This window comes from Pagrus pagrus, assembly GCF_965226575.1.
Source record: "Pagrus pagrus genome assembly, chromosome: 21".
Lineage (NCBI taxonomy): Eukaryota > Metazoa > Chordata > Actinopteri > Spariformes > Sparidae > Pagrus > Pagrus pagrus.
The window spans coordinates 4050633-4078148 of record NC_140208.1 but is presented as its reverse complement, the minus strand read 5'-3'; the positions used below and the strand labels follow the sequence as shown (position 1 = coordinate 4078148).

General features: G+C 41.8%; 1 protein-coding gene across 2 annotated transcripts; it reads left to right on the top strand.

The window, feature by feature from the left end:
* Positions 1–27282, top strand: arhgap27 (Rho GTPase activating protein 27). 2 transcript variants are annotated; one of them, XM_084342448.1, is made up of 19 exons: positions 1–89; positions 828–1633; positions 14501–14968; positions 16217–16459; positions 18221–18301; positions 18386–18508; positions 19408–19494; positions 19604–19666; positions 21438–21505; positions 21626–21713; positions 22883–22984; positions 23267–23365; positions 24021–24126; positions 24229–24366; positions 24465–24563; positions 24668–24745; positions 24870–25001; positions 25171–25276; positions 26076–27282. In XM_084342448.1, exons 2-19 carry the CDS (start codon positions 887–889, stop codon positions 26251–26253), a joined length of 3006 nt encoding a protein of 1001 aa, XP_084198574.1. In that variant the 5' UTR covers positions 1–89; positions 828–886; the 3' UTR covers positions 26254–27282. The 2 variants fall into 2 exon arrangements, with proteins under 2 accessions (XP_084198574.1, XP_084198575.1); XM_084342449.1 differs by lacking the exon at positions 19604–19666 and having other exon boundaries at positions 3–89.
* Positions 27283–27516: the final 234 nt, after the last annotated feature.

Sequence of the window (27516 nt, the reverse complement as noted above, 5' to 3'; positions counted from 1 at the left end):
TGTGAACATCTGAGCGTTTCATGGACAAAACTTAGCCTGATAAGGCAAACTGAGATTGCCAAGCGACGTCGGACTGACGCAGAGTCGAGGTTGGTGCAGGCTTCCTGTTTTGTGGCCGAGCAGTTTTCAGTCTGATGCTTTTTAGTGGTCTGTCAGGGAGTTTAAGTTGAAGTTTGTATTTTGCAGCAAATGTAAGCAACTTCCTGTCTAACCTGTGCACAGAAAGGGAGGCCTTCACCTCTGCCAGCTTTTTGTTTGTACTTATAACTCCAAACTATAACGACCTGTCTTTTGAAATCAGCAAGCGTGTGATAACGTCAAACACTAACCATGGATGGATTACTGAACAGGCCCACTGGGTGCACGGCCGAGACACACAAAAAGACTACGAGACACAAAACAACAAAACAACTGCAACAAACAAATGCAGAAATATGATAAAGGGAGACAAAAATGTCTGCAAAGACACACAAAATGACTACAGAGACACAAAATAAATACAAGAAGATACATTTACTATAAAGAGAAAACAAAACGACTACAAAGAGACACTATACAATAACAAAGAGACACAAAACAACCACAGAGACACAAAATGACCATAAAAGACACAAACGACTACAAAAGAGACACTAAATTACAACAAAGAGACGTAAAATGACCACAAAGAGACACAAAATGACCACATAAAGACGTAAAACGACTACAAAGTGACACAAAATGACCACAGACACATAACATGCTGTGTCCACTAATTGTGAGCCTCTGATTGACACTCGTAACGCTTGTTGAAAGCCACGTCAACTTCTCATTTCCTTTATTTGCAGCTCCAGTATGTGAACACTGCATCAGCATCAACGCAGAGGCCACACGGGTTCACCGGAGCATGGAGCTGGTGTCAGTGCAGTATCACTTTGAGTACAAAGGGAAGGACGGTCGCCTCGTGTCCATTGAGCCGAACGAAAGTTACATCCTGGTCTCCAAGACCAACGAGCACTGGTGGCAGGTCCGCAAAGACCAGCACACCAAACCCTTTTATGTGCCCGCACAGTATGTGAGGGAGCTGTCGTCTCTTACTGAAGACTCTGCCGGACCTAATAAGCTGGAGTCACCTGAGTGTGTGACGAACAGTAAGACGGTGGATATGGCAATTACAACACCGGTGACGCCAGTGATCCGAGTATCAGCTCAGTTCTCTCCAAGGGAGACGTACCGGTTCTCCACTTTTGGATTGTGTGTGGACATACCAGCTGTAACAGAAGTGTCGACACACACTCCGGATAACACAAAGACACACGGTTCAACATCTGCACCTCTGAAAACTGACAGCCTGCAGCTCTATGCAACACCTCATCCTGCGCCAAAGGTTAGAAACAAGAGACCAGAGTCAAAAAGCCCACAGCCGGATGATAAAATCGAACAACCGCAGGCGTCTCTTCACCATGACGATATGGACTTCCCTCTGCCTCCTGATTCACCTGTATATGACATCATACCAGAGATCAAAGTACAGGAGTTTGACACGTTTCCTGAGCCGCCTGCTCCTGATGCTTCTCATGACGCCTCAGCGGTGGAGAACTTAAATCAGGCAGCTGAAGCAGCCTCTTCTCCAGGTGCTCTGGCTGCCGAGCAGGTGAGCTTTTCATGCTTTTTTTCATTGTTTTCATTCATGACCCTTCTTCAGTCTCACTCAGGTGTGAGATCAAAATGTCACGGTTGTTTTACAGCCAGCAGAGGGCGCAGTTTTATTATGTAAAAAGGTCAAGTTAGGGCTCTATGTCTTCTATACTGGTGCATAAGGAGTTTTAAAAATGTTTCATGTCTTATAACATCAAATCAAAGTAGATTTAATGTATTTTTTTGTCAGATTTTTTGAATTAATTACACTCCTGGTGTGCATTTACAGGTAGCCACTTCACTTTGCTGTGTACAGTTTTGCAGCATAGTTAAATATCAGCCCACTTAAAGTTAATGTCATATGCTTCCTTAATAATTTCACTTCCTGCTCTCAGGAGAATCACATCTCATCTTACTTCCACTTAATTATCTGTAAAGTCGGGTGGAGAGCGCCGAGTAAAACTTGTTTACTTGCAAGTTTTCACCAACTTTCATTCAGAACAGAGTGCATCAAAAATATAAGTACTCATCATAATGATTAAAGATGTACTGAAGCATCATTTCATATAGATTATTATTAATGTACGACGCATTTTAATGTAATAACAGATGTGTTAATTATTAATCTGAAAGTTACTGTATAATATTAAAGTATAAAGTATCATCATGTGGAAATAATCCAGTAGTTAAGTAGCAGAAGTACCTCAAAATTGTATTTAAGTACAGTACTTAGTTACATTCCATCAGAGATACTTTGCATTAATAATGTTTTACTTGACTATTTTTATTTTCTGCTACTTTATACTTATTACATTTTGGGGACAAATGTCGTACTATTTACTCCATTACATTTATCTGATTACTTTCAGTACTAGGTACTTCTTTCTGACTTTATACTTCCACTCCACTACATGTTTGAGAGACATATTGCACTTTCTACTCCATTATATTTACTTAATAACTTTAGTTACTAGTTACTTGGCAGATTGCATGTACTACTACTCAATTTCAGAGGAAAATATGGTACTTTTTCCTCCTCCAGCATTAGTTACTTTCCAGATTACAATTTTATAAAAGAAAAAATATTATGCATTACATGTATTGCTACTTAATGTTGATAATACTTTAAATTACTCTACAGATTCAGATTACTAATGCAAAATATCAGCGATAGAATGTAACCAAGTATATTTACTCTTAAGTGTACTTAAGTGCAATTCTGAGGTATTTGTACTTGAGTATCTCCATTGTCTACACCTTTATACTTCCACTCCACTACATTTTGGAGACAAATATTGTACTTTTTACTCGACTACTTCTTGTTTTTGCTACAAAGTATGAGCCAACTAAGCACATTGTATACTCGAGTAAATGTACTTAATTACTTTCCCACACGTGACTCAAGACTTACAGTATATAAACAGACTTTGATGTGTAGAATGGGTGTAATTCTCCCTTAAATACTCGAGTAAATGCCTGTAGTTACTTCCCCTCCTGGGATTACATGTGATGAGATGAGGGTCTGTGCAGTGGAGGAGGGTCCCTGACTGGGGGGGGACACCGCGCCGGGTGGGTTCACGGTATCTGTGCCAGCTCATCAGCATGTGAATGGCCGGCCGTCCCCTTCATGCCTCCTCAATGGGCGAGAGGAGGTGTTTCCCTGAATACCTCAGTGAGAAGCAGCTGATTCAGGCTCGCAGTTTTGGTCAGCGAAAGTTTCACCGGGCCGGGTTCTGGAGGCGCACTGAGCGGGTGTGAAGCCACAGCCGGCGGGTGTGTATGGGTGAAATGATGGTTGAGGTGACGGTGGAGTGTTTCCTGTCAGAGTAGCAGCACAACAGGTGACAAACAGGTCGCGTCGGTGCTCTCAGGTGAGGAAGGAGTTAAGTCCTGAAAGCTGCAGCCACTCCCAAACCTCCAGCTGCTACCTGGTTTCCCCGGCAGCACCAGTGACGGTACCGGGGAGCCGTGATCACCCGCTGGGAGACGGTGAGCACGCAGCCCGTCCAGCCTGCGCTCGCTCTGGATGTAGTTTGTTGAATGCGAGCGACTTAAAAACTTGACTTTCAGGTAAGTTTCACCGCAGTTACGCGTGTCGCACCTGTTGCAGGTTCAGGTTTCAGACAGCAGTGAGGGACGAGGTGTGTGTGTGTGTGTGTGTGTGTGTGGCTCTGACTCATGTAATGGCTGCAGCCTCTCCCAGTAAACCCAGTAATCAGAACAGAGTAATCACCAGTGTCTTTACTGGGAGCCTGGTGTCACTTTAACACCATTAAATACACGTACAGGCCGAAGGATCACGTCATTTTAAACACTACTCGTTATAATCTGTGTGTTTCTTATTTCCACTGATGGAATGTAACTAAATACAATTACTCAAGTACTGTACTCAAGGTATTTGTACTTTACTTTAGTATTTCTATAAAATTCTGTAAATTCTGCTACTTCTTTCACTTCAACAAATATTGTACTTGTACTCCACTTCGTTGATTTGATAACTTTAGTTACTAGTTACTTTGCAGAGTGCGTATATTTCTACTTAATTACAACAGGAAATACTTTACTTTTTACTCCACCACATGTATTCAGTAACTCGAGGAACTAGTTACTTTGCAGATGCATGTACTTTTTTTTTTTTACTACACTACATTTAATTGATAACTTTAGTTACTAGTTACTTTGCACATTGCGTGTACTTCTGCTCAATTTCAGAGGGAAATGTTGTACTCTTTACTCCACTACATTTATTTGACAGCAGTAGTTACTTTCCAGATTTTATAAACAAAAAATATGATGCATTACATGTATTTGATCACTTTAGTTACTAGTTACTTTGCAGTTTTGAAAGATGCTGTATATATATTCATATTGTACCAGTAAAGGAATGTAACTGAATACATTTACTCAAGCACTGTACTTTTTAATTTTAAGATATTTGTGTTTTACATTAGTATTTCCATTTTCTGCTACTTTATATTCCCACTACACCACATTTAGAGACAAAGTTCATACTTTTTACTCCACTATATTTATTTGATTACTTTAGTTACTAGTTACTTTTCAGATTGCATATACTTCCACTCAATTTCAGAGGTAATATTGTACTTTTTACTCCACTGCATTTATTTGGTAACTTGAGGTACTAGTTACTTGGCAGACTTCATGTACTTGTACTCAAGTACAGAGGTAGATATTGTACCTTTATGCCTCTGCATTGATTTGACAGCAGGAGTTACTTTCCAGATTTTATTAACAGAAAATATGATGCTTTTCATGTATTGTTATATTTTATTGACAACTTTAGTTACTAGTTACTTTGCAGAGTAATCGCTGCATCAGAGCCAAAGTGTTGCATTTGTAAAATCTATTTACTTTATCAGCAATTTTGACCCTTACATGTACATTTTTACTTGTACCTTTGATACTTTTTATATCGATACTTTAAGACTTGTACTGAAGTACTATTCATCTGGTCGACCTTCACTTTTAGCAGAGTGGTATATTAACACGACGTCTTTCCTTTTACTCGACTATGACTCTCGGGTGCGTTTTACACCGCTGCTCATTCCTCCTCTCCTGAATGAGTCCCACACTTGTAACTGGACTGTGGACGTGCCAGGACCCCTCAAGTGCATTAATTCTCCCCCCACAATGGAGGGCCATCTCCATGGTGATGTGAGGGGGTCTGGCCTGACTCCCAACAAGCAGGGCTTTAGAGCTTTTTACTGCCAGCCCTGCCATGCAGTTGGCGTGTGTGTGCATATGTAATGTGCAGAACTCGCAATTAGCCCGAATGTAGGTCGCTTAATATCGAGGGGCACGCTGGCTGCTCTTTGGTCTCTGATGGGAGATTAAGTTTGATAAGTGGATGACAAATCCAGCTGGGAGTGAGAAATCCGAAGTTTGGTTAGTTTCTAACTTGCAGAAAGGCCTATTTAGTTTTAATGGTTGTTCTTATTGTTGTGCTTTCTGCAGAGCTTTTGTGTTTTGTTGCAGGCTTTGAAGCTGTTTATGGCTGTGCGAGAACCTGTCTTAAAGGAGCAGTTCACCCAAAAATTAAACTTCGGTCGTTATCTACTCACCCCCTCGCCGATGGAAAGTCTGGTGATGTTTCGTCATTCACAAAACATTTCTGGAGCTTCTCGGCAAAACAGCGTTGCAGCACTTTCCTAAACAACCAAAGACTTGTTTTAAAAAGTAAAAAACAACTGGTGTAATCGAAAGAAACTTTGTTTACACTCCTTGTGTGTTAGCACACATCCCGTCTGAAGGCCTTCCGGACACCTGGAGCCTGAGCTGTATGGAGCTGTATGTGTTGTTTCAAAACGAGTCCCCATCGTCATCAGACGAGGTGTGCGCTCATGCTTTTAGCTTACCAGCTACAGTGAAGATATCGACTTAAAAAGGGTGTAAGTAAGATATTTTTTAAAACAGCCTGGCATCTCAGGGCCCCCGTAAACTTGAATTGAGCCGGATGAGCTGGTTAGTTTATTTTAAAACAAGTCCCCATCCACTTCAGTTGTGGAGAATGAAGCTCCAGAAATGTTTTGTGGATCACAAAACGTCATCTTACTTTCCATCAACATGAGAGTGACTAGATAATGTCTACATTTTTATTTTTGGGGTGAACTGTTCCTTTAAGGTCTATACTGAATATTGAACACAGCATGTTCAATTGATCTTTATCACTTAGTTTAGATAATTGCCACAAGGGGGTCTAATGTCCCATTGATCTCTGGCAGCCAAACGAGAAGTGACCCCGTTGTGTCCTCTGACTATTTGATGTCGTCGCGGTGAAAGCCGAACGTGTGATCCTGTTCTTTCATGTTGTGAGGAGCGCAGTAATTCCTGCTGCTCCGTGAAACAGACCAAATCAAATGCCAACAAACTGCTCCAACAGGTAGTGTGAGGGTGTCTCGTCTGACCTCTCTGTACATGCCTGCATGACGTGTGCTCATCACTGTAAGAACAGGTGCATTGATCTTTTCACTGTCTGGTCAGGAAGAGCCTTTTATTTCTAACATTATGTCGTCATATTTGTATAAACTTCTGGGAACAGGGGTGCATTTTTCATTTAACAGGAAAGTTTGTAGGAATGAGATTTATTCTGTGTCAGCTTGTGTGAGTCACACAGGTTTTCATCTGAACTGTATGTTCAGTATGCAGCACGCTCGAGGTGACGGTACAGATGTGGGCAGGCTTAGTTCCAGTTTGTGCCTCGTGTCTTTTTCAACATTATAATCTATAAAAAAAAGTGTTTGGATGTCGGCAACATATACGCTGATATCAATATATTTGTTATAGGCCAGTATCGACCCGTAATGATATATCGGTCGGGCTCAACTTCTAACCATCAGGATGAAAAAATATTCAGTGCATGTGCTGCATGTCATACTTAACTACTATTTTGAGGTACTTGAGTATTTCTATTCTCTGATTCATTATACTTCTACTTCTATTACTCATGATGTAGAACCAATCAGACAGTGTTGTGGGCCTGACATTGAGTGAGACCACACAGTCAACGTGGCTGCATCAGAGCAAAATTAGAGCGTTTTTCAAATAAATGAATCAGCCACGATATCCCTCATGTTAATACATGAGAGGCACACCCTGGGTGCTAAAGCAGACGTAAGCATGTTTCAGAAATATGTTTAATAAACTATAATTATCGGGTTCAGGAGTGTAAAGTTGTGCTCACACCCAGTATGCAAGTAAAGGTAGGAGAAAGCCTGCATTTTTCTTGACTTTTGTGTCGTCTGTCATCTCCTCGAGACACCTGTGAAGATGCAGAACTGTTGTGGAAGCTGACGTACTGTAAAGATAATCTAAAAGAAGGCTCAGCAGGTCTTTGTCAAGAGCTGCGTGAGTTGTATTCACAGGAATGTCCTCTGTGTCTCCATTATTGGTAGAATGTTTTTGCCGAGTCGTAATGACGTGACGGTGACGCTATCGCTCAGTACGTCCTACCTGTTTTCAGTTTGTTTGCATGCTGACTATTGTTGTCTTCCTGCGCATGCACTTAAAAGTGAATGTGCTATTTTTGCAAAAGGCTGGGGTTTCCATTTCCAGTTGCCTCAGAGAGCATTGCAGCAACTGGTGCTGAAAACATTTCCCCTCCTACACAGAAAACACAGACTAAGAGAGGGAGAAACCTGAAATCTGTCACGAACGAGCAATATCAGCAGGTTTTGTACATCGGCATGCAGAACCTGGAGATAAGAACGTGATAAGCTGATGGATTCCACATTGAGCATTTCTGGAGTTACCCCTGTTCTGGACCATGAGGAGTGTGATGTAAGAGTGGAGGTGGAGCCAGATTGATTCAATAGCTCGACTGTGTGCTTTGTGGCGTGATTTGGGCCCCAATTTGGTGCTCCATTGTTTGATTGGATGAGCGCTAATGTGGTTAAGTAATCAAGCAGATTGCTGCTTCATGCATTGCTGAGGGCAGAGAGTTGTCTGCTCTGTGCTGCAGGATTTTCATCCCAAATTCATGCTCGAAAAAAACAGCGTTTTTAAAGGCCCGAACGCTGTTGTCAAAAAACTGATGTTGAATCTTCATGTAAAATAAGATAAAATGCAAACTACTACTTTCTGTTGGACGCAAGTGCACGTACTTCCTTTTAAAGAGGAATTAACCTGTTAATTATTAATATTCAGATAAGATCAAATAAAAACCACACAACCAAAACAGTAATGGTGAAGAAAACTCCTGCATCATGTTGGCATTCTTATGTAAAACATTATGGAAATACTGTATATCAAGGTCATGTGCATAGATCAATAAGTCGATACGATGCGTACGATATGTTAATAACTGACTACTCTGACAGGCATACGTGTAAAAGATATCTCTGATCAGAATCGGACATATATCTGAAAAATTCACACACAACAGGGTGATGTTTTCACGGTTTCTCACAGGCACATTTGAATTGCAAACTTTGCTCTTTCCATGCACAGAATGTAAAATGTTCTGGATGTTCCAGGAAGCATTGATTCACCGCAAACATGATACACACAGGAGCTCAAGGTAGGCAAAGTAGGCTAATTTAATCACCATTATTCAACACAGGATTGCACAATGAAATGACAAGATGGTGACGATAACGTGGTCGCCATCTTCACATCAAAAGTTCGACATCTGGGAAACACTGTCCATCAGCTTTGACCGTGTGTGAGCGCCGAGCATCGATGTTACAAACACAGAGTCCAGCTGTAGTCCTGCGCTCTGACGGCTCAGAACACAGTCGGCCCGTCGAATGCTGCTTGATCCCAGATGTTGTGGTAGAGACGGGTCTCTGTGTCTGATTTCACGTTGTTTGGCCAGCCTGAGTCCTGTTTGTCCATTCCCCTTTTCCTGTGTAACCTTAAAACATGCTGGATTAGCATGGATCTTATGCCGACTCCCGTCCTCCCTGGGGCGGTCCAGCCGGTCAGGTTGGACGGTCGAAAGACGCTGCCGACCATCGTGGTCTCAAAGTCCTTTGCTCTTAGTCCAAAACACCTTGTTTCTTCTGAATAATCGGCAGCCGTTATCATAGCACAGCACAGGGTCAAACCGTGAAGCATAGGGCCACTGACCAGGCTGCTGTATCTGACACGTTGGGAGTGAGAACAGGCTAATAGTTCAGTTGAAAAAAGAAGTTCAGATTTGTGTTTTAATGTATTTTTTTGTCGCTTTGAACACCACAAGCCGACAAGCCAAAAAAATGTGCTTTTGATTTTGGAGTGAACTGTCCCTCTAAGTAGCAGTCAACAAGCATAGACGCTGCAGGTCATCGCCCACAAACCTCAGACCTAATTTGACATCAACCCTTTGCCCCAAATGACATCTAAGAAAAACAGCCACAAACGTCTCTGGCTGCTGACTGCAGACCGCCTCATGTTGTCCCTGTAGAAGGAAGTGTTGATTGAACAAGTGGCTCTTAAAACCAGACTTCCTGTTTTCACACATTTCACCCAACACAACACTCATCGGAGTAGCCTTTCAAAAGCAGCTCATGTCATATTGTGGGAAATTATTGCTTCCCCTTTTTTTCCCAATTATTGGACTGACCTACAACTGGAGGGTCGAACACTGTGCAGACGTTTCTCTTTTCCTTTCTGTTGAGTATTTCCCTGAACTATGCCGACTGTTTCTTTTTTATCACATGGACACACAGGCAGGAAGTCGGTTGAAGTGACCTGCAGAGTTTATTTCTCTTCTCCTGCTATCTCGCCCTCTTCTCTGCCTTGTTTTCATTGTCTCTCTCTGCTTTTGGCTCTTGGCGCACACAGACAGTTACCCTCTACCCCCCTATCCTGCACACAGGAATTCATGCATAAGAACACACAAACACTGACACACACGCACACACACACACACACACACACACACACACACACACGCACACACACACACACATCTCACCCAGTCCTCACACAGTCCCTTCCTGCTGCTATTGTAACAGAGCTCACAGTTCTCCTTTCTATCTGGGCTGCAACTGTCACAGCTGCTGCGAGAGGAGGATGTGTGCGTGAAGGTGTGTTCGTGAGTGTGCGGTCGCCCTCGCTCCCATCACAAGTTGATCGAACGGTGGTCGCACGCTTGAGTCGCTTTCCTTGTCCGTTTTGGATGTATGGCTGCTCCGAGTAGGACGATATAGACATGGTGGACACTTACTCCAGGGTTTGGTCAAGCCATGGGGGCAGGAAGGGCTTGTCTCTGCCGGTGGTCCCTCAGGTAGGTAGATCACGCCGGCTTTTTTATTGCGCTGTGAGGTAATTTTAACCTCCGTGGTCCGCATAGCGTTTAATGTTTTGATAACGGTCTTGCTTCCTGCTTTGCGTAAACATGTCACCTCTGCTTCTTTTTCCTGTACTGAGAAGTGTAGCGTGAAAAATGAACCCACAGCTGTCGTTTCAAACGCTCAGCCATCATGAATGTTGGTGTTAGTGTTTAAGATTTTTTAGTTTGGATGATAAAGAAGTCTTTTATGTGTTTTCGCGTGTCACATGGCGCTGGTTTCACTCTCAAAAATGCACAAAGCAGTAGTGAGAAACTCTGTTTTCATGGTTTTAGGTCTGAATTTGACAGTTTCCTTTCTTGACACCTGCTGTCAATGAGAAGCTATTTCAGTTAGTTATCTGGAACACGAGTGACTCTTCATGTCAAAAGGACCTTTTGTGTTCGATGGTCAAGATAAAAGACATGCTCTTTGTCATTTGGATAGTCTGCAGTTCGCCTGTGCACACCAATGTGTTCAGATCCTTTACTTAAACATGCTCCACATACTTTTAACTGGTTATGAAACAGTCTGATCTTTTTTATAAGACCTACACAAGCAAACAAGAGCATCAGTGTGAAGATTAACTATTTCTATTTAGTTTTTATGAAACTTATCAATACCCCTCACATAATAATACAAGGTGGCGCCGCATGAGTGGCAGCCTGTTACAGCAGCTCGTACCTTTTTATTATATTGTTTATTTTTTACTATTATTATTGTTTATTGTTATATTGAACTGTCCTTTGGCTGCTGTGACGCACAAATTTTCCCTGTTTGCTGTTTTGATTCTGATGAATGACTTGGAAAAAGCTAAGCTTGTCAACATGGCTGAAGGAATGGCTTGCACATTGTATCCCTGTTGAAAGATTAACATTTTAACAAGTAAAAAAAAAAAGTTAGCATTTCACTGGTTCCCAAGAAGGCCAAGAGGCCTCTTCCTAACAGCCATAAGATAAATCTGGGAGGTAATGAAAGAGCTAATGAGAAAAGAAAAACAAAGTTCTGCTACAGACATTTTGAAAAATACTTTAATGAAGCAAATGTCTCTCATCGACATGTTTATGTAACAGGCCACAAGCCATAAAGGTAAAAAAATAACTGGTTGTATCTGTGCTGATGCCTTCTGTGGCATAAATAAATGAAGTATTTCCTTCTAGTAGTGGAGTAAAATCGTGCTGAAGTACTGCAGTAGATGTAGTTGTATCGATGGGGTTGTTTATGTTTCTATAGCTTTCCTCTGGTTGCGTGTCGTGTAGGATGGGGGCATTCCAGTGGAGCTATTTCAGAGATCAATGATGCAGCTCTTTCATTTCCTCTGTCTGCCTCGCTGTGCCGTTGGAATCAATGTGTTTCGGGGTCAGTTGTCTGGTTGTGCACGTTGATTGCCTCGTGGTCATATCGAGATCAATGGTGAGCCGAAGTCAGCAAAGTGATAACAATAAATAGACATATAACATACACACTATTGATCATGAAATCGATAATACGGAAACAGTGTCCTCCCTTATAATATAATTATTATATAATTAAGTTTTATTCATGTCTTAGCTGCTTTTATTTATCTCCTGAGCTCCTGGTGGAGAGGAGAAAGTCATATATTCAAATCCTTTACTTTAGTAGAAGTAGTCCTGCATTTAAAACCGTAAAAGTAGAAGAGTAAAGTATCAAAAGTAAAAGTACTCCTCATACAGAAAGTGGTTCCTTTCTTTCCCCTAATGGTGTTGTATCATGTATAGACTGTATTACAGGATTATTACTACTGATTCATGTCAGTCACAGTTGATGGACAGTGTTTCCTAGATGTCGAACTTGATGCCGCCCACACTATCGCCACCATCTTACAGCGGCTACTTACAAACAACCTGACGCAGATTCAGAAGAAGTTTTGTGAAGCATGACGGAGTTTACAAACTTTCATTTCGTTATGCAACCCTGTGTTTTGTGACGGCGAATACATTAGCTTGTATCGTGGATGTAGCACTGTAATGGTTGTGGTCAGTTAAGGGGGAGGCAGTTTGATCTACTCTTTACACCCTGGGCCCTCAACCCGGGATCCTCAGATTTCTGCAGGGACAGGGGTTCTCCAAATCACTGTTTGATAATATTTTAAAAGTTTTTATCTTCTTTCTACTAACCTAACTGTGTGGCACCTATCATAACAGCAAACTTAACAGTTATCTGTATTATTATATAAGTTAACGGACATTGGTGAGTCACAGTGGATGGTTTTTGTAAGTGATCAAGCAGGGGACTCCGACATACCTTCCACCTCAGAAACCACCGGAGAGATTGCAGAGTGTGATGCTGGCGTGCTAACATTAGCTATGCTACTAGAGCCTGACCGATATATCAGTGTGCCGATCTTATCGGCCGATATCGTCCTCTCACAGCCAATTAAAGCCGCTGCCAACTTCTTTATACACGGCTGTGTTGTCCTCCCTACGTAGGCCCAGTTTAACATGCATGTGTGGTTGCAGTAAAAATAGCCTACTTTAATTCAAACAGTGGAGTGTCTGCAGCCCGAAACGAGAATAAAAAAAGGAAGGTTGCTGCAAAGGAATTATGAGGAATTAAACTTTTTGTGGAAAATACCTCAAAGAAGAGGAAATATTTTCACTTTTCAAAGCAAAAGAGACTACATTAGAGTCTAAATGACTTGATAAGAAGAAGATTTTTGAAGTGGATCACGTTTTGTTGGAAACATCCAATAATGCACAGCAACAAGTAGACACAGCGCTGCAAAAAGTCCAATATTTGCATCTGAAATGAAGTAAGAATTATAATGTGAAATAACACTCGAGACACCACTGCCTGTTGGCGTGTTTATAGCGCAGCATATTTAGCACCGTGATGAACAGATGCAGCAGACACACACACAGGTCTTGGTAAATATAGATCATGAGGCTTACAGACAAGAGGTAGTCATAGTTTAGACACGGCAGCCTCGACCTCTTTGTATTCGTGCCATCATGACGGCGTTCGAGAGACTCTGCAAGGCGGTCATTCCCAAGAGTCTCATGGTCAGGAATAACAGTCTCGGTGGAGCTCAGGTGAGAAAAGGACAACTTAAAGAAAGATCACACTGTGTTTTATTTTTGAGGCGTCGGTATGATTACTTTCATTGCGTCACAGCAGATAGACGAAGGCATTCACCACAGCTCAGTTTCACTCAAATTGTCCTCTAAACAAATTAGTTGTGATGTCCGGGCCTATTTGCATGGCACGTCCTGCCATGCATGGCACTCGAATCTTCGTGTTGTGAAAGCAGCATGACAGGAAGGTCACGACAGCTTCCCTCTTGTTAGACAGAAACTGAAAATGCAGTTTGTTTTAAGAGCAATGAAAAGCTGGAAGAGTTTCTATTGATCATGGGAGGACAGGCATCTGCTTAGTAGTGGAGCTGGATAATGTTTAAACTAGTTTTTGGTCCTCTGCAGTTGGCCCGTCGTCAGATGCTTTCGTCAGCATGGGAGTTTATCTTTCTCTTTTTGCAATCGAGCGTTCATCACGTCTATCTTAGCAAAACACGGCACAGACCGGCACATGTTAGTCTGCTTTGGCGGGGCGGCTCATGCAGACATAAACTCCGGACAACGTTTTGACATGAGAGTGTTTAACGCTTGTGTGTGGGTGTTATTGTGTGCAAGAAACCTACAGTAGAATTAGGTAATGATCATTATTGTGGGAGGAACACCTCTGTTGTGTTTAGGGTTTTTTTTTTTTTGCAGCTGTAGGCTACTTCCTGTGCTCTGGTGCTCTTGTAAGATGCGGAAGGATGCCTTACTAAGAGCTATACTGAGAACAGTGGGCTGAAGGCTGGTGCTTGACACTGGATGACACAACTCTGAAATACTGTTTAGGAGACATTTGTGAGCCTGTTTTACTTCAAAAAATGTCTGGTTTAAGTTGGTTAGACTGTTGTGGATTGTAGTTCATTAAAGACTGAAGTGCAAATGAAGAAATTAAAAGAAACAGCCTCACTTCCTCTCTCTCACACGCATTTGTGATATTTTGAATAACTGTCGATTAGTTCCCAGTAAATGCTTGAAATGCTGATCCCTAGTAGAAGCACCTCAACATCTTCTCTGTTTTTTTACCTTTTTTCTCAGGTGGAGAATGAAACCCTGCGATCGGCCGTGTACGTCAATGTAGCACAACTCCGTAAAAGCATCTCCGAGTCTCCCCCCTCGGCTCCTTCGTCCTACTCGCCTTCCTACCTTGACCAAGAGGGATGGGAGGTGCATGTTGATGAAGAGAGTGGCCAGGAGTACTACTACCACCCCACCACGGGGCGCACCACCTGGGACAACCCCCTTCTAGACTCCCCCACGGACCCTGAGCCGCTCCCTGCAGAGGAGCCTTGTTCCCCCTCACCTCCTCTGTCTCCTGCCCTGTCTCCGTCCCCCACTCCTGCGTGGACCTCAGACTGGGAGCAGTTGGTGGATGAGAGCAGCGGTCGCCCCTACTTCTACAACGCGATGTCTGGGGAGACGTCCTGGGAGCCTCCAGAGCAGCTGAGCCCGTATCCCCCTCTGATGGAGCCTATGAGCGTGCACAGGTTTCACGAGGACGGGCCGGTAAGGACGGCCTGGCTGCTCTACTTAGCTTCCCTTCCTCCTGTTTTAGCTTCACCCAGGGGAAAGCTGTAAATACAGTCTGCTTTTAATGGGATTAAATCTCCCGCACCCACATAGCAGACCGGACTCATTTTCATTAGGAAAAGCTCACAGCAACTGTGCAGAATATCCCCAACAGTGGTGTCCCTAACTTTAACAGAACATATACATCTGTCCTCATTCTCACTCCTCAGTCTTTGGGGGATTCAAACGTTCAAATGCTTCACTTTACAGGAAAATCTCCAACAGTGTAATTTCACACGAGCGACAGGTGACCCCTTTTCTGCCCCATAATGGCTTTTTGGAGCACGAGAACAACATTAATGGGCCAAGAAAGAAAAATACTTCGAGGCCACGGAGAGAAAAAAAGTGACTTATTTATCAAAGTCATGGAAAAGTCATTGCGGGCTGTATCAGGGTCACAGAGGGAAATGATTCAGCTGACATTATCAGTGAGATTAAGCAACATTTCAACACAGAAAGTGAACTGAGGTCAGCGTCACGTCATTTTAATTACTGCAGTGACTCCCGACCAGCAGGTCAGGACTGACCACAGGGATGATGAAAGCAATATTTCATTTTTAGAAATACATACAGCATATTTGCTTTAATGCCAAGATTTATAAGAAGATAGATAGGCCTACCACTTTCATGACAGTTAAATATGAAGCTTCTACCAGCAGAGAGTTAGCTTAGCACAGCATTAAGTCTGAAAACAGGGAGAAACAGCTAGCCTGCTACCTCCAGAGGACACCAGGAAGTAACTGTACCTGAGCAGGAAATCCCCTGCAAAACCAGAAATTGTTGTTTCTACACTCATAATAAAGACATATTTCCTTATGTACTGAGACTTAGAGGTGCTGGTTGGTGGATTTAATGATCTTTGGACAAAGTCAGGTTTCCCACTTGTTGTAAGCTAACAGCTGTTAGTTGTAGCCTCCTGTCTACCATACAGACATGAGAGTGGTATCAATCTTCTCATCTAACTCTTGGCAAGAAAGCAAATATTAAGCGTACTTCCCAAAATGTTGAACTATTCAGTTTATGAGATAGGAAAGAAGAAAACAAATTCAATTCTCCTGCTTTTTTTGTGATTTACAAAGATAGTTTTCCCTCTTCAGGACCCCAAAAACTGATCTGGTCTAATGAGGAGTTGTCACCTGTATGTTTTGTGTCTGTGCTCTGACGTTCGCCATTTTTCTTCCCCAGCCTCCTCTACCTGAGGAGGACTACCCCACAGAGGATTACCCAGCTGATGATCAACCAGATATCTACGATGACTACCACGCCACGGGCCCCCCTCCTACCCTCCCTAAAGAGTACACGCTCAGCCATGTGAGCCGGACCGTGATTCCCCGGGCCAACCTGGACCGCAGTACTCCAGCTGGTTGGAACCTGACCGTGGATCCCAACGGGACCTGGGTGTTCACCAGCGAACACTCTCCAGAGCAGGTAGCTACGAAGACTGACTGATGAGAACAGCCCTTAAATGTCCTCGGTACAGTGAAGATAGTCTTCGCTTAGCGTGCAAACACTTTGAGAGTGTTAATGCACATGTGTCAAACAGACCCTGACATTAGCGCCTCGTTTACACATCGCTTCTTATACTCAGGCGCGTTAACCCAAAGTTTGTGATCTCTGATGATCTGCAAAACTCCTTCCTCCTTTTTTTTCGGCCCAGAATATGCAGAGAATAAAAAAAATATTATTAAATAAAATGTTTCACAGAACTGGCCAACCTCCTCCTGACTACCACGTTGTTTGATTGCATGAAGTATTTTAGGGTAATTTGTGGTAGCCTTGATGTCGGTGTGACAGAGACAAACTAGTTGGCTTGCACACTTTCAGACGGTCTCTCATCAAAGGCGTTCGTGGCGTTGCGCTCGGTTGTACACACAAGAAGTGAAAGAAGTATTTGTTTGAAGAGGACTGAGAGTCTAGAGCCAGACTTTGACCTTTTTTGAAGCTATACTTGAAGCTAAATATTAAGGTCAGCAAGATCACAGTGGTGATGCTAACATACACAATGCTCATTTAATACAATGCACAGTTGAGACTGATGGGAATCATTACAACATGTTGACAATACAGTCGTGCCAACTTCATCGGGGGACGTCTTCTGGGGACCATTTCATGTCAGTCCATTGTATGTTTTTTGAAATACAGACTCACCTGGCGGACAAGCTGACTGACTGTGCAGCCATCACGCTAGAGTTACTGGAAAGGGAACTAGAAAGAAAGCTTCAAACCCTGCGTACTTTCTCACTTTCACACACACGGCCAATCCCTCGGTGAACACACGTTCACACATTCATTCCAACATGTAGTTTTTTCAGAATCGTAGAAAACGTTTCAGGCACTCGAGAGGGTAATGTGTTAAAAAGCCTTTAATGAAACTGTTGAATCATCAGTGAAAACATGACTATGGGTTTCAGCCATTAAGGCTTTTATCAGGGCAGCACAGAATGGCTACCGCTTAGGTTTGCGGTTAGCAGACAGTCACAGTTTCTTTTAATTTTCTAGCCTTTTTTCGACAGGACAGCTTAGAGAGCGACAGAAAATGGGGGAGGGAGAGAGTGGGGGAAGACATGCAGCAAAGAGCTGCGGGCCGGATTCAAACCCGGGCCCACTGCTGAGGCCTCCGGTTCATGGGTCACCTGCTCTGTATCACCCAGTGAGCCTTGAAAATCACTAAGGTTTCCCTAACCTGCAATGATGTTAAGATACAGAGAAATACGCTGTGTTAAAAATTTAAAAAGAGAAAAATACAAAGGAAAACAAAGGCTCACGAAGGTGAAGTGGTTTGAGATTGACCCCTAAATGTGGATTTTCCAATTTCAGAACAAACTGTGACCGTTTGGAAAGTTATAAAAACTCTCCAGATGCATCCGCTTGAATCTGGATGATGGAAAGGTGTGGGTGACGGGCACTGATTTGCCATCTGACAAAAAGCATCCTGATGTCTTTACAGTGTAGAATAATGTTAAAACACACAGGCAGCAAAAAAAAGCCCCAGTTTTTCCAACAATAGTCACAAAGCCTCAAGAGACCATGATGCAATGTGTCACCTACTTCACTTTCTCAACTGTTAAGCATTGACATATGTATTGAATAAACACAGAGAGATACTTTTGATAGTTTTTTCTTAATATTTTCAACTTCTTATGTGATTTTGAATCATCTTTTACTGAAAAAATGTTTGTTATGTTACAGTGGATCAAGTCTGTGGACGATCGAGGGCAGACCTACTACTATCTGAGAGACGGCTCCAAGTCTCAGTGGAACCTGCCTGAGGTAAAGATCGATGTAAACTTTATTCAGGACACAAAAAAAGCCAAGAAAGTAGTCGTAAACTAAACTGTGCTTTCGACCCTCCAGGCCCCTGCGGCTCCCGGCCAGTTCAGGATGGAGAACGGTGTCGAGGCGGAGAACGCGTCAGTCATCAAAAACTGGAGACACACCATGGGACCTTCACAGCTCAGCTCAGCCCACGATGACGGGGTACGTGCACACACACTCAGACTCAGACCTGCATGTACATGTGCACACTGTATCACACATGCAGGGTGTGTCAGCCGCCTCAAACAGAAAGCTTTAGTCAGTAAGAAGTAGTGAGGGTGAGTCCCTGTTGAACGGCTGACACTCCCAGGTCTTTAAACCTGTATTTAGCAAGGCAAATCAACTGGAGTGCTCTCGTGTTTACAGTCACAGAGCTGCAGAGGGAAGAGAGAAGGAAAGCTACAGCTGTACACAAACAGTTGAGAGTTGATGGACACAAATAAGGGGATTTTTCCTCCCAGCAGTCAAGAGTTTAACACTATACTCAAGGGCACAACAGTTATATAACACTATAACAAAATGTCTCCAACAACATTCAAAGTCCAGAAATCCAGAAGTTTACTCAAGGTAACAGTGCGTTTAATTTGGTTGCCTGTCAAGAGTCAGAGACTGAGAAAGAAAGTCAACAAACAAGACCAAACATACCACTGGTAAAGCTTTAAAACGGCGTTTATTTGAAAAACAGCAAGATTACTGTACATTAGCCAAAAAGCTGACAAGCAGTGGCGCTGTGAGTCTGTTTGTTTAAATTCAGATTAATGACTGAACTCAGCACTCACCAGACTCTCCTCTCTGTAACGTTACATTCATAAAGTGAGGTATTTCCTCTCTAGCTTCAGTCAGCAGTCAACATTACAGAACATAAACACCCAACAATAGAGGCCACGGCCGCAGATCCGTGCTGCAGTCGGGTCGATAAACAGGAGTGAAGATAAATCCACTTTTTAGTCCCAAAAGTTAAAAACTACTACTACTCTACTCTGGTGATTTCTAGTTATTATTCTGAATTGAATCTCCGATGTTTTGTTTTATCCTAAAATCGCCTCCTGCTGTTCTTCCAGAGGTTCGTCCCAACTCACCGGAGGAACACGTCAGACTACAGCAGCGACAGCTCCAGTACAGGAAACTCTCCAGAGACGCAGCATAACGTGAGTTTAACTTGCGTCCGCTCAGCTGATCGTTGTTACTCTACAATAACCTCGAGGCTGAGTCGACCTGCACCTTTACCTGAATGGTGTTGTGTGTCTCTCTCTGAAGGCGTTTGGGTTCAGAACCTGGAGAAAGCCCTACTATCTGACCTCCAGGTGGCTGCGCTATAATGTGGGTTGTTAGTTTGAGCGTTCACCTGAGCTTGATGCATAGATAGCAGCGACTATCTATGATGGGCGAAAAGGTGTGACTTCAGATCACTCGAGGAGTATTTGTTGTTCCTGAACAGACGTTTTTCATTTCCTGCATCAGACGTTATCTTCATTTTCATCGTCCCATCCCTCATTTAGTGATGGATCTTTACTGCTGGGCTGCAAACTGCCTCTCTGATAAACATAATGTATATATCTCCATTGTCACCTATGTCATATAGAGATTTTAGGTTGTGTTTTACAGGTAGTTCAGGTGTTAATCCGCTGCACAAGTCACTGTAGATTTTTGACCTATAAATGTACAGTAAACAATCAACAAATCAACAAAAAAACCTTCTACAACATCCTGTTTCATGACGGCTTTCTGCTCAATGATTTCATTTTGCCCCCACAAATCTAATGTTTTCTGTTCTCCATTAGTTAAATACAAATGTCTGGTTTTAAAACTCAGTAGTAGTTATTTTGAAAAAAACAAATCCTGAGCTTCCTGTTAAGATATGTAAAATGTGGCTTTTATTTTGAAAACAACAGCTTCATCCTGAGCTCCCTGTTCAGATAAAGTTCCTGTCTCGGGCCTTAGGGATCCCGTGGGGATTTTATTTTGAAAAGCCTGGCTCTTTCCTGACTTTCCCCTTATGTTCAGGTTACCATCTTGGGCTTATATTTTGAAAAACTGTGTCAGTAAAAGTCCCCACTTGTTGTGTGTGTTCAGTATGTATATGAAAAAACCTGAATTATAGCAGAACAGTCCTTAAAAAAGCTTAATATTTTGATAAATTAGTGGTTTCTGTAGTTGAAAGTCTGCAGAAGTAGTTAGCGGCAGAAAAATGTACAGAAGAAAAAGAAGTACAACATTTTAACTAATTAAAATCCAATAAAATAGCGAACATCTTCAGATAAAATCAGGTTGACCTTCATTATAAAGATAATTCTGGTGATAGACCAAAACCAAAACCAACAGTCAACTGATCTTTATTCCTCAGTGACACAGTTGTTGTCTGAAAACCTTTAGAAAAACACAAAAATGAGTCACACAGTTGGTCAAACAGTGGGCGAAATGTCCCAAATTACACACAAACTATAGTTACTACAGATGCTGTTTCCAGTCCATCCCACACACACGGTCCTGTTGCCCAAAATACTCAGTAGTTCTCCAAATCTGCAGCTAAAAATAGTCCAGAATAAACACAGACTATTTCCTGTTTTGGTGACGTTTACTAAAAACAATAGTACTGACCTCTTTCAAATGATTTCTGAACCTTTAAAAATAAAACAAACCAGGTCTGTAATCTTGACCCACATTTAGATGAGCTTGAGTGTCAGAAACAGGAAGAGACGAGCAGATTGTTGTTTGTTTGGTATTTCTATGGAATAACATAGAAAAACACCAGTGTTATCTTTTGATCGTACACATGATAGACTAAATATTCTGTTGGTTTCGATGTTAAAGTTCTCACCTTTTGTCACAAATTGCTCAAAATAAAACTTCCCTGTCTCTTTGGTAAACTTCCTCCGATGACTCAAAGAGCGGCTGGATGATTAAATCCTCGACTTCTTATGACACGAGGCATAAAATGATATTGCACATAATCTACATGCATGGCTTTATCGATGAAGTGTGTGCTCAACATTGGTACCAGAAGTGTGTGTCCCTCATATCATCACCTGACTTCACAATAAGCGTAAGAACTACAAATTGTCTAAAACGTTGTCATCTTTTACATTTTTAGGTGCAGAACTTAGAGAAAGCGGGAATTCTCAACAAAACAAAAGTGTCAGAGAACGGCAAGAAAGTGAGGTAAGCTAAATACTCAAAAGGTTTTGATTCTGGGTGTTTGGGAGTTGTGTGTCTTTTCCCCCCGAAGCTCTTCGGTGCATTGTTCGGTGGCAGTGATGGTTTTTGTTCTTGCCGTTTCAGGAAAAACTGGACCCAGACGTGGACGGTTCTCCTCGGAGGTGTGCTGACGTTCCACAAAGACCCAAAGTCTGCAGCCACAGGGGCCTCGGTACGACATGAGTATAAAGACTGGCCTATTTGTTCGTTCACTCAAAACCACAGTGTGTCCTGTGTGTCCAATTTTAGCTTCTGACGGTGTGACGCCTGCACCTGAGACTTCACATCCTGAACACAAAGACTAAGATGCATGATGTAGTGTCGCTTTTAATGCGCCCACTGTAAAGGTTTTTGTGTCCAGAGAAGAGATTTAAGCTCAAATAATCACCTTAATGTGTATTTTTGGATGTTTTCCTTCCACTCGTCTGAAAGAAGACACGTTATGGAGGCAAAGTCTTAACATCTTTGGTGTCTCCCTTCAAGTAACATAGTTAATGCGGTGGACCTCATTTAAAAAAACGGACTGACGATCAGTTCTGATCATCATGTAGTCATTAATAAAACCTTACTTTGGCATGAGTATGATCTTATCTGTAAGAAAAGTCTTGCCCAGAAGTGATTCTCCTGCTGGTCGTGTCGGGGTACTGCAGTTTTGGACACATGCCGTGTGCCTCCGAGCCTGTGGTGAACGTTGTGTGAGCAACACAGTCCAAATCTGTTTGTTTGCTTCGTTTGACAACCCACTCTTCAAGTCCACTGGATAATTTATGTTGCTTGTCTTCAATCTCCTCTACCGTCTTCCAAGGAAGTCTGATTTTTCTCTTTTTGTCCTTGTCTATTCCTGAATAACCCTCATTTTAGCTGGGATTAAATAAATGTAAATCACAGTGATGTATTAGGACTTTAACTTCTGTTAGATCTCCATCTGAATACTTCCTTCACTACTGTTTGTAGAGGGAAGTGCTCATCCTGCGTGAAAAAGCATCTGTGACACCTGAATGCTTCGATCCTGCTCCTGACACATTCTGTACATTTCTTAAACGCTTGTGTCTCTTAACGTTTAGTCTTGAAGTTCCTATACAATACCTGAAAGTCCTGTATATAATAAATCATGTTTCGCAGCTGATACAGAGATGAAACATTACCCCGCAGTGTGACGCCCGCTGTCGTGTCACCTTTTTGAGGAGTGACAGCACAAACTAGCCCTCAGGTCATGAGATGACAGGGACAGTCGCAGCTTTTGTCTAACGCAGCTCGTTTCTTGGAATGCGGCGCCGTCAGTTTCGTACTCAGCTGTTTTATTGTTTTTTTTTGTTGTTTGTTTTTTTTAACTCTGTGCAGAACAAGACCAATCAGATTGTTCCAGAGGTCACGGTGGACCTGCGAGGAGCGTCGATTGGCTGGGCCTCGAAGGACAAATCCAGCAAAAAAAATGTTTTAGAGGTTCGTGTGCCGCACGGTGGATGACGGATGACGTTGTCTTAAGCAAATATCACCTATATTTTTAGCTGTTAACTCAGAACAATGTGTGACTCATACTGCACATTTCTGCTTCTAACCTGAAACATGATCTCATGTATTTATATCCAACATTGAAACAAATGTTATGAGTTAATGAGCAATAGGAGATCATCTGGGAAACGATCTAAATGTGATTTGTGATGCAATTAATTATTGCTTCCCAAAATAAGTCTGATGAAGTGTATCTCATTATCTCTCCTGCAGTTAAAAGGCAGGAACGGTGTGGAGTTTCTGATACAGTACGACACAGAGAGCATCATCACCGACTGGCAAAAAGTCTTAACGGACACCATACGGCAACTGGTGAGAAGTCCTTTAATAATCTGGAAAACTATCCACAAACTGTCAAGAATAATCTCCATCTTATCAAGAAATGTCTGTTATTGTCTAGAATCCTTCAAACCTGACTTAAGGGAACAGTTTGACATTTTAAGCAACTTGTTTGCTTTGATTTATGGATTTTATTTGATAAATTAAAATTAAAACTCACCAGGATATTACAATAAAGTCACATGACTAACTTCAATTGCCGTCCTGACGTCTATTCTAGGAGGCAGGTAGGAAAAGGAAACAATATATTAATAATAACAATAATAATAATGATACTAAACTTTTAACAAGTGCTTTCGAAAATAAAACATGCATTAAACATTTCCTAAAGCTTGCACAAAGCTTTGACATGCATGTGCGACTCATATTTATTTTGAATACTTATAAATAACTTGATTTGCATTGGAAATATTCTTAACTGGCAGATGTTGTTATTTTCAGAAAAACACACTTATAGGACCGGATTACAGACAAAAATAACTGGAGAGGACGGAGAGTTTTTGCAGTGTGTGTTTAAGTTGCCGAAATCAGTTTTTCTAAAAATACTTTTCTCTTTTTTTTATAACTACTCCCTTCAACGTTGTGCAACACTGTTTTGTCTTACTCACTTTGCGTGGGTCTACATCAGGAGTACCAGGACCATCACTCAGAAGAGGAGGACGGGGATTTATACGAGAAGATCGCCGGCACAGAACCAGCACGAGACGAAAACAAGTTCGCAGACAAGCGGAGATGTGAGTTGCACGAGTGATGTCATCGCTGTGACCCAGTTAGATATATCAAACCTCAGTTAAAAAACATTTTAAACATCTAACTTTGTTTTTTATCCCCCCCAGCCATCAGGCCGAGTGTCACGCAGCCGTCGGGCCCCGCTGCAGGAGACGCAGACCAGAAGAGGGTTCGAACCAAGCTGATGAAGTTCCTCATGAAACGGCCCACGCTGCAGTCTGTCAAGGAGAAAGGATACATCAGAGGTACTCTGAGCGTTTATTAACGTGATTATTAATATCTCCAGTATTAATGATACTACAGCTGTTAATACTACAACTAACAATGTTCTGCTTCCCTGTAGATAATGTGTTTGGTTGCCACCTGTCCACACTGTGTGCACAAGAGAGGACAACCGTTCCAAGTTTTGTGGAGAAATGTGTCAGAGCGGTGGAAAAGAGAGGTAATCTGCCTTGTTTGCACCACAGCCTGAAGCACATTGAGGTATTTTTGCTGTGTAACATACAGCAGACGTTGACTTTCTGGCGCTGATGTGTTAATTTCCAGGTTTAGACATCGATGGGCTCTACAGAGTGAGCGGGAACCTCGCCGTCATTCAGAAACTACGCTTCAAGGCAGATCATGGTAAAAGATAACAGCTCAATAATTCAGACTCTGCATGCAGATTTGTTCATTGCAGTGTTTCGCTGCAGACAGCGGCGCCCCCTGCTGTGGTTTAACGAGCTGTGCACCTGATGTGTTTCAACAGAGGAGCTGGACCTGGAGGACGGTCAGTGGGAGGACGTTCACGTCATCACCGGAGCGCTGAAGTTGTTTTTCCGAGAGCTTCCTGAGCCGCTTTTCCCGTACAGCCACTTTAACAAGTTCATCTCAGCCATCAGTGAGCAGCATTTTGAATCCATGCATCTAATTTGAACATATATCACCTGTTTAAGGACAAATATCAGTGCATTTGTTCCATATACTCAGATTTTTAAATCAACATTAGTGATGCAGTTGATAGTAATTGTATTTATAACTGATTGATAACTTTTGTCCTGTTATTCCAGGAATTGCTGACTACCACACAAAACTGTCGTGCATGTACGAACTGGTCAATACACTTCCTGATTCAAACCACGACACCATGAAGCTCCTTTTTGGGCATTTACGCAGGTGTGTTCTTTTTTTTTAAATATAGTTTTTATTTTTATTTTATTATATTTTATTTTCCATCAGTTTCAGAGGTGGAAAGTAACAAAGTACAGATACTAAGTTACTCTACTTAAGTAGATTATTTCCCCACATTTTAACACAAACATCTGAACTTTCTCCTCCTGACATTTTCAGCATAGACATTTGAGGGGAATTATTGATTATTTTTATTTGTCGTCATTGCACGCCGCCTTCTCAACATCACAAGACTGACTTCAACCTGTCAGTGCACATCACGCACGGCAGGCGTAGTGAGATGAAACAACGTAAAAGACATAAACAGACAGAGAGGGAGACTGGATTGGGGAGAAAAGGCGTGTTAGTGTCTCGTATCTGCCTGGATTTTCTTATTTTCTCACTTTGTTGCTGCTCGGGACGCTTTACCAACCTAAAATGTGGCTATTTGACGTCCTGGGAATGAGACTCAACAATCTTCTAACTGTCTTTCTTGGACAAATCCTACTGATTCTACCTTTTAAGTTTAATAGTCTTTGAATTATAATAATATGACATGAGCTTCAGTTAGCTTTGCACAAAAATGGCTGGTAGAAATCTCCTTCAGAGGGAGACTTTTTACTTTTATAGTCTGAGTACATTTCAGAGCCTGTACTTTATTACTTTTACTTTAGTGAAGAAGTTGAATCAGGAAGGATTTTCTGTACTTTTGCCACCTCTGACCTGTTTGAGAATTTATAACAGCTAAATAAAAAAAGAAAAATCACTACTCTTCACATAATCCTCTCGTTCCTTCCTCTGACAGGGTGATTCAGTACGGGGAGGACAATCGCATGACTGTGCAGAATGTGGCAATCGTATTCGGTCCGACTCTGCTTCGGCCAGAGACGGAGTCGGCCAACATCACCATGCACATGGTCTTTCAGAACCAGATTGTGGAGTTCATCCTGAATGAATACGAGCGCCTCTTCTACTCAAGCTAAAGCAGCCACAAGCCTCCAGTGCAGCCCTGGACGAACGTCTGAATGTGCTCAAGTTATTCGAAGTGCTAGATTTACCTTCTGCATGCACATAAAAAGCTTCGGTGCAACGTTTTAAAAATGAAACTTGTAAAAATAAGTTAAAGGGCTCTTCAAGTTTTCTTTGCTCGGAATATTTGAGGTTAAAAATTAGATAAAGGGATCTTCAGATGGTCTTTGCTGAGAATATTTGAAGCATGTTTAACCACAGTTTTGTCCAGTTTTACTCCATAGGAGGCTGACACTGTTAGAAGTATCTTTGGCAGTATTGTTGGATTAGAAATCGAGCCCGGTGTGGTTCGGTTTCCCGTGTCAGAGCTATTGAGCTTGTTGCTTGGGTGGAATAAGGCGGTATCAAACTGCGTTAGCTGTCTTAATCTCACAAGTCACTTTCTGGACTTTTTAATTTTGTTTGTTTGTTTGTTTGTTTGTTTGTTTTGGTCGGCTCAGACCTGGACGGACGCATTAACGCTCTCTGTAAAAAAATGATCAATGATTGCTTCCATCTTTATTTTAGAAGGTTTAATGACGTTTAAATATTGTTTTAAATTTGAAACTGCAGTTTTATCACATATGGCAATAACTGAGACCGTATTCTAATATTGTGTTTTTTTGTCTTTCAGTCTCATTTCTTACCCATGACTTTTATTGTAATATAGAAATGTATAAAAAGAAATATTAATACCAACGTCTTGCTGTGAAGTAGACGGTGACATAGAATACTTGTGCAGTCTATAGATTATTTTCCACTGAATTGTAAAATGCCATTTTTTCAACCATGCTGTATTTGAAGGAACTGTCTATCGATAACATAGAAATATAAACTAGCGAGACATTTTTTGGACATTTGGCAGCAAAATCGGTCCGAACGTGAACTTTAAAAATGAATTTTAGAAGAGATTTCTGACCTGTAAATAGAAATAGATGGCATATTTATGCTGAAAGTTGTTGAAAATGCACAAGTTCTTCAATAATAAAAGTAACTTTGTAAAAAAAGAAAGGCTGTTTATTATTCCTGTCAAAGGCTCTCATGAAAATGTGTCTATAAACGAACAACATAAACATGAGAGAAGATCGTAACTGTTTGCTGTCATAGAGGTGATTAAATCAGATATTGCATAACTCAAGTTCAAGTACAGAACTATAAGGAGCAAAATGTACTCAAATAAGTTTCCTCATTATGCTGAATTACCACTTTTTTGGTGTCTTTAAAGAGTTATTTTTACC

Bases quoted from the DNA above. Each gene is read 5' to 3' on its own strand.
- arhgap27 (XM_084342448.1), top strand. From the start codon at position 887: ATGGAGCTGGTGTCAGTGCAGTATCACTTTGAGTACAAAGGGAAGGAC. The intron at 1,634-14,500 runs GTGAGCTTTTCA...CTTTTTTCTCAG, and splicing joins GTGCTCTGGCTGCCGAGCAG to GTGGAGAATGAAACCCTGCG. The intron at 21,714-22,882 runs GTACGACATGAG...AACTCTGTGCAG, and splicing joins CTGCAGCCACAGGGGCCTCG to AACAAGACCAATCAGATTGT.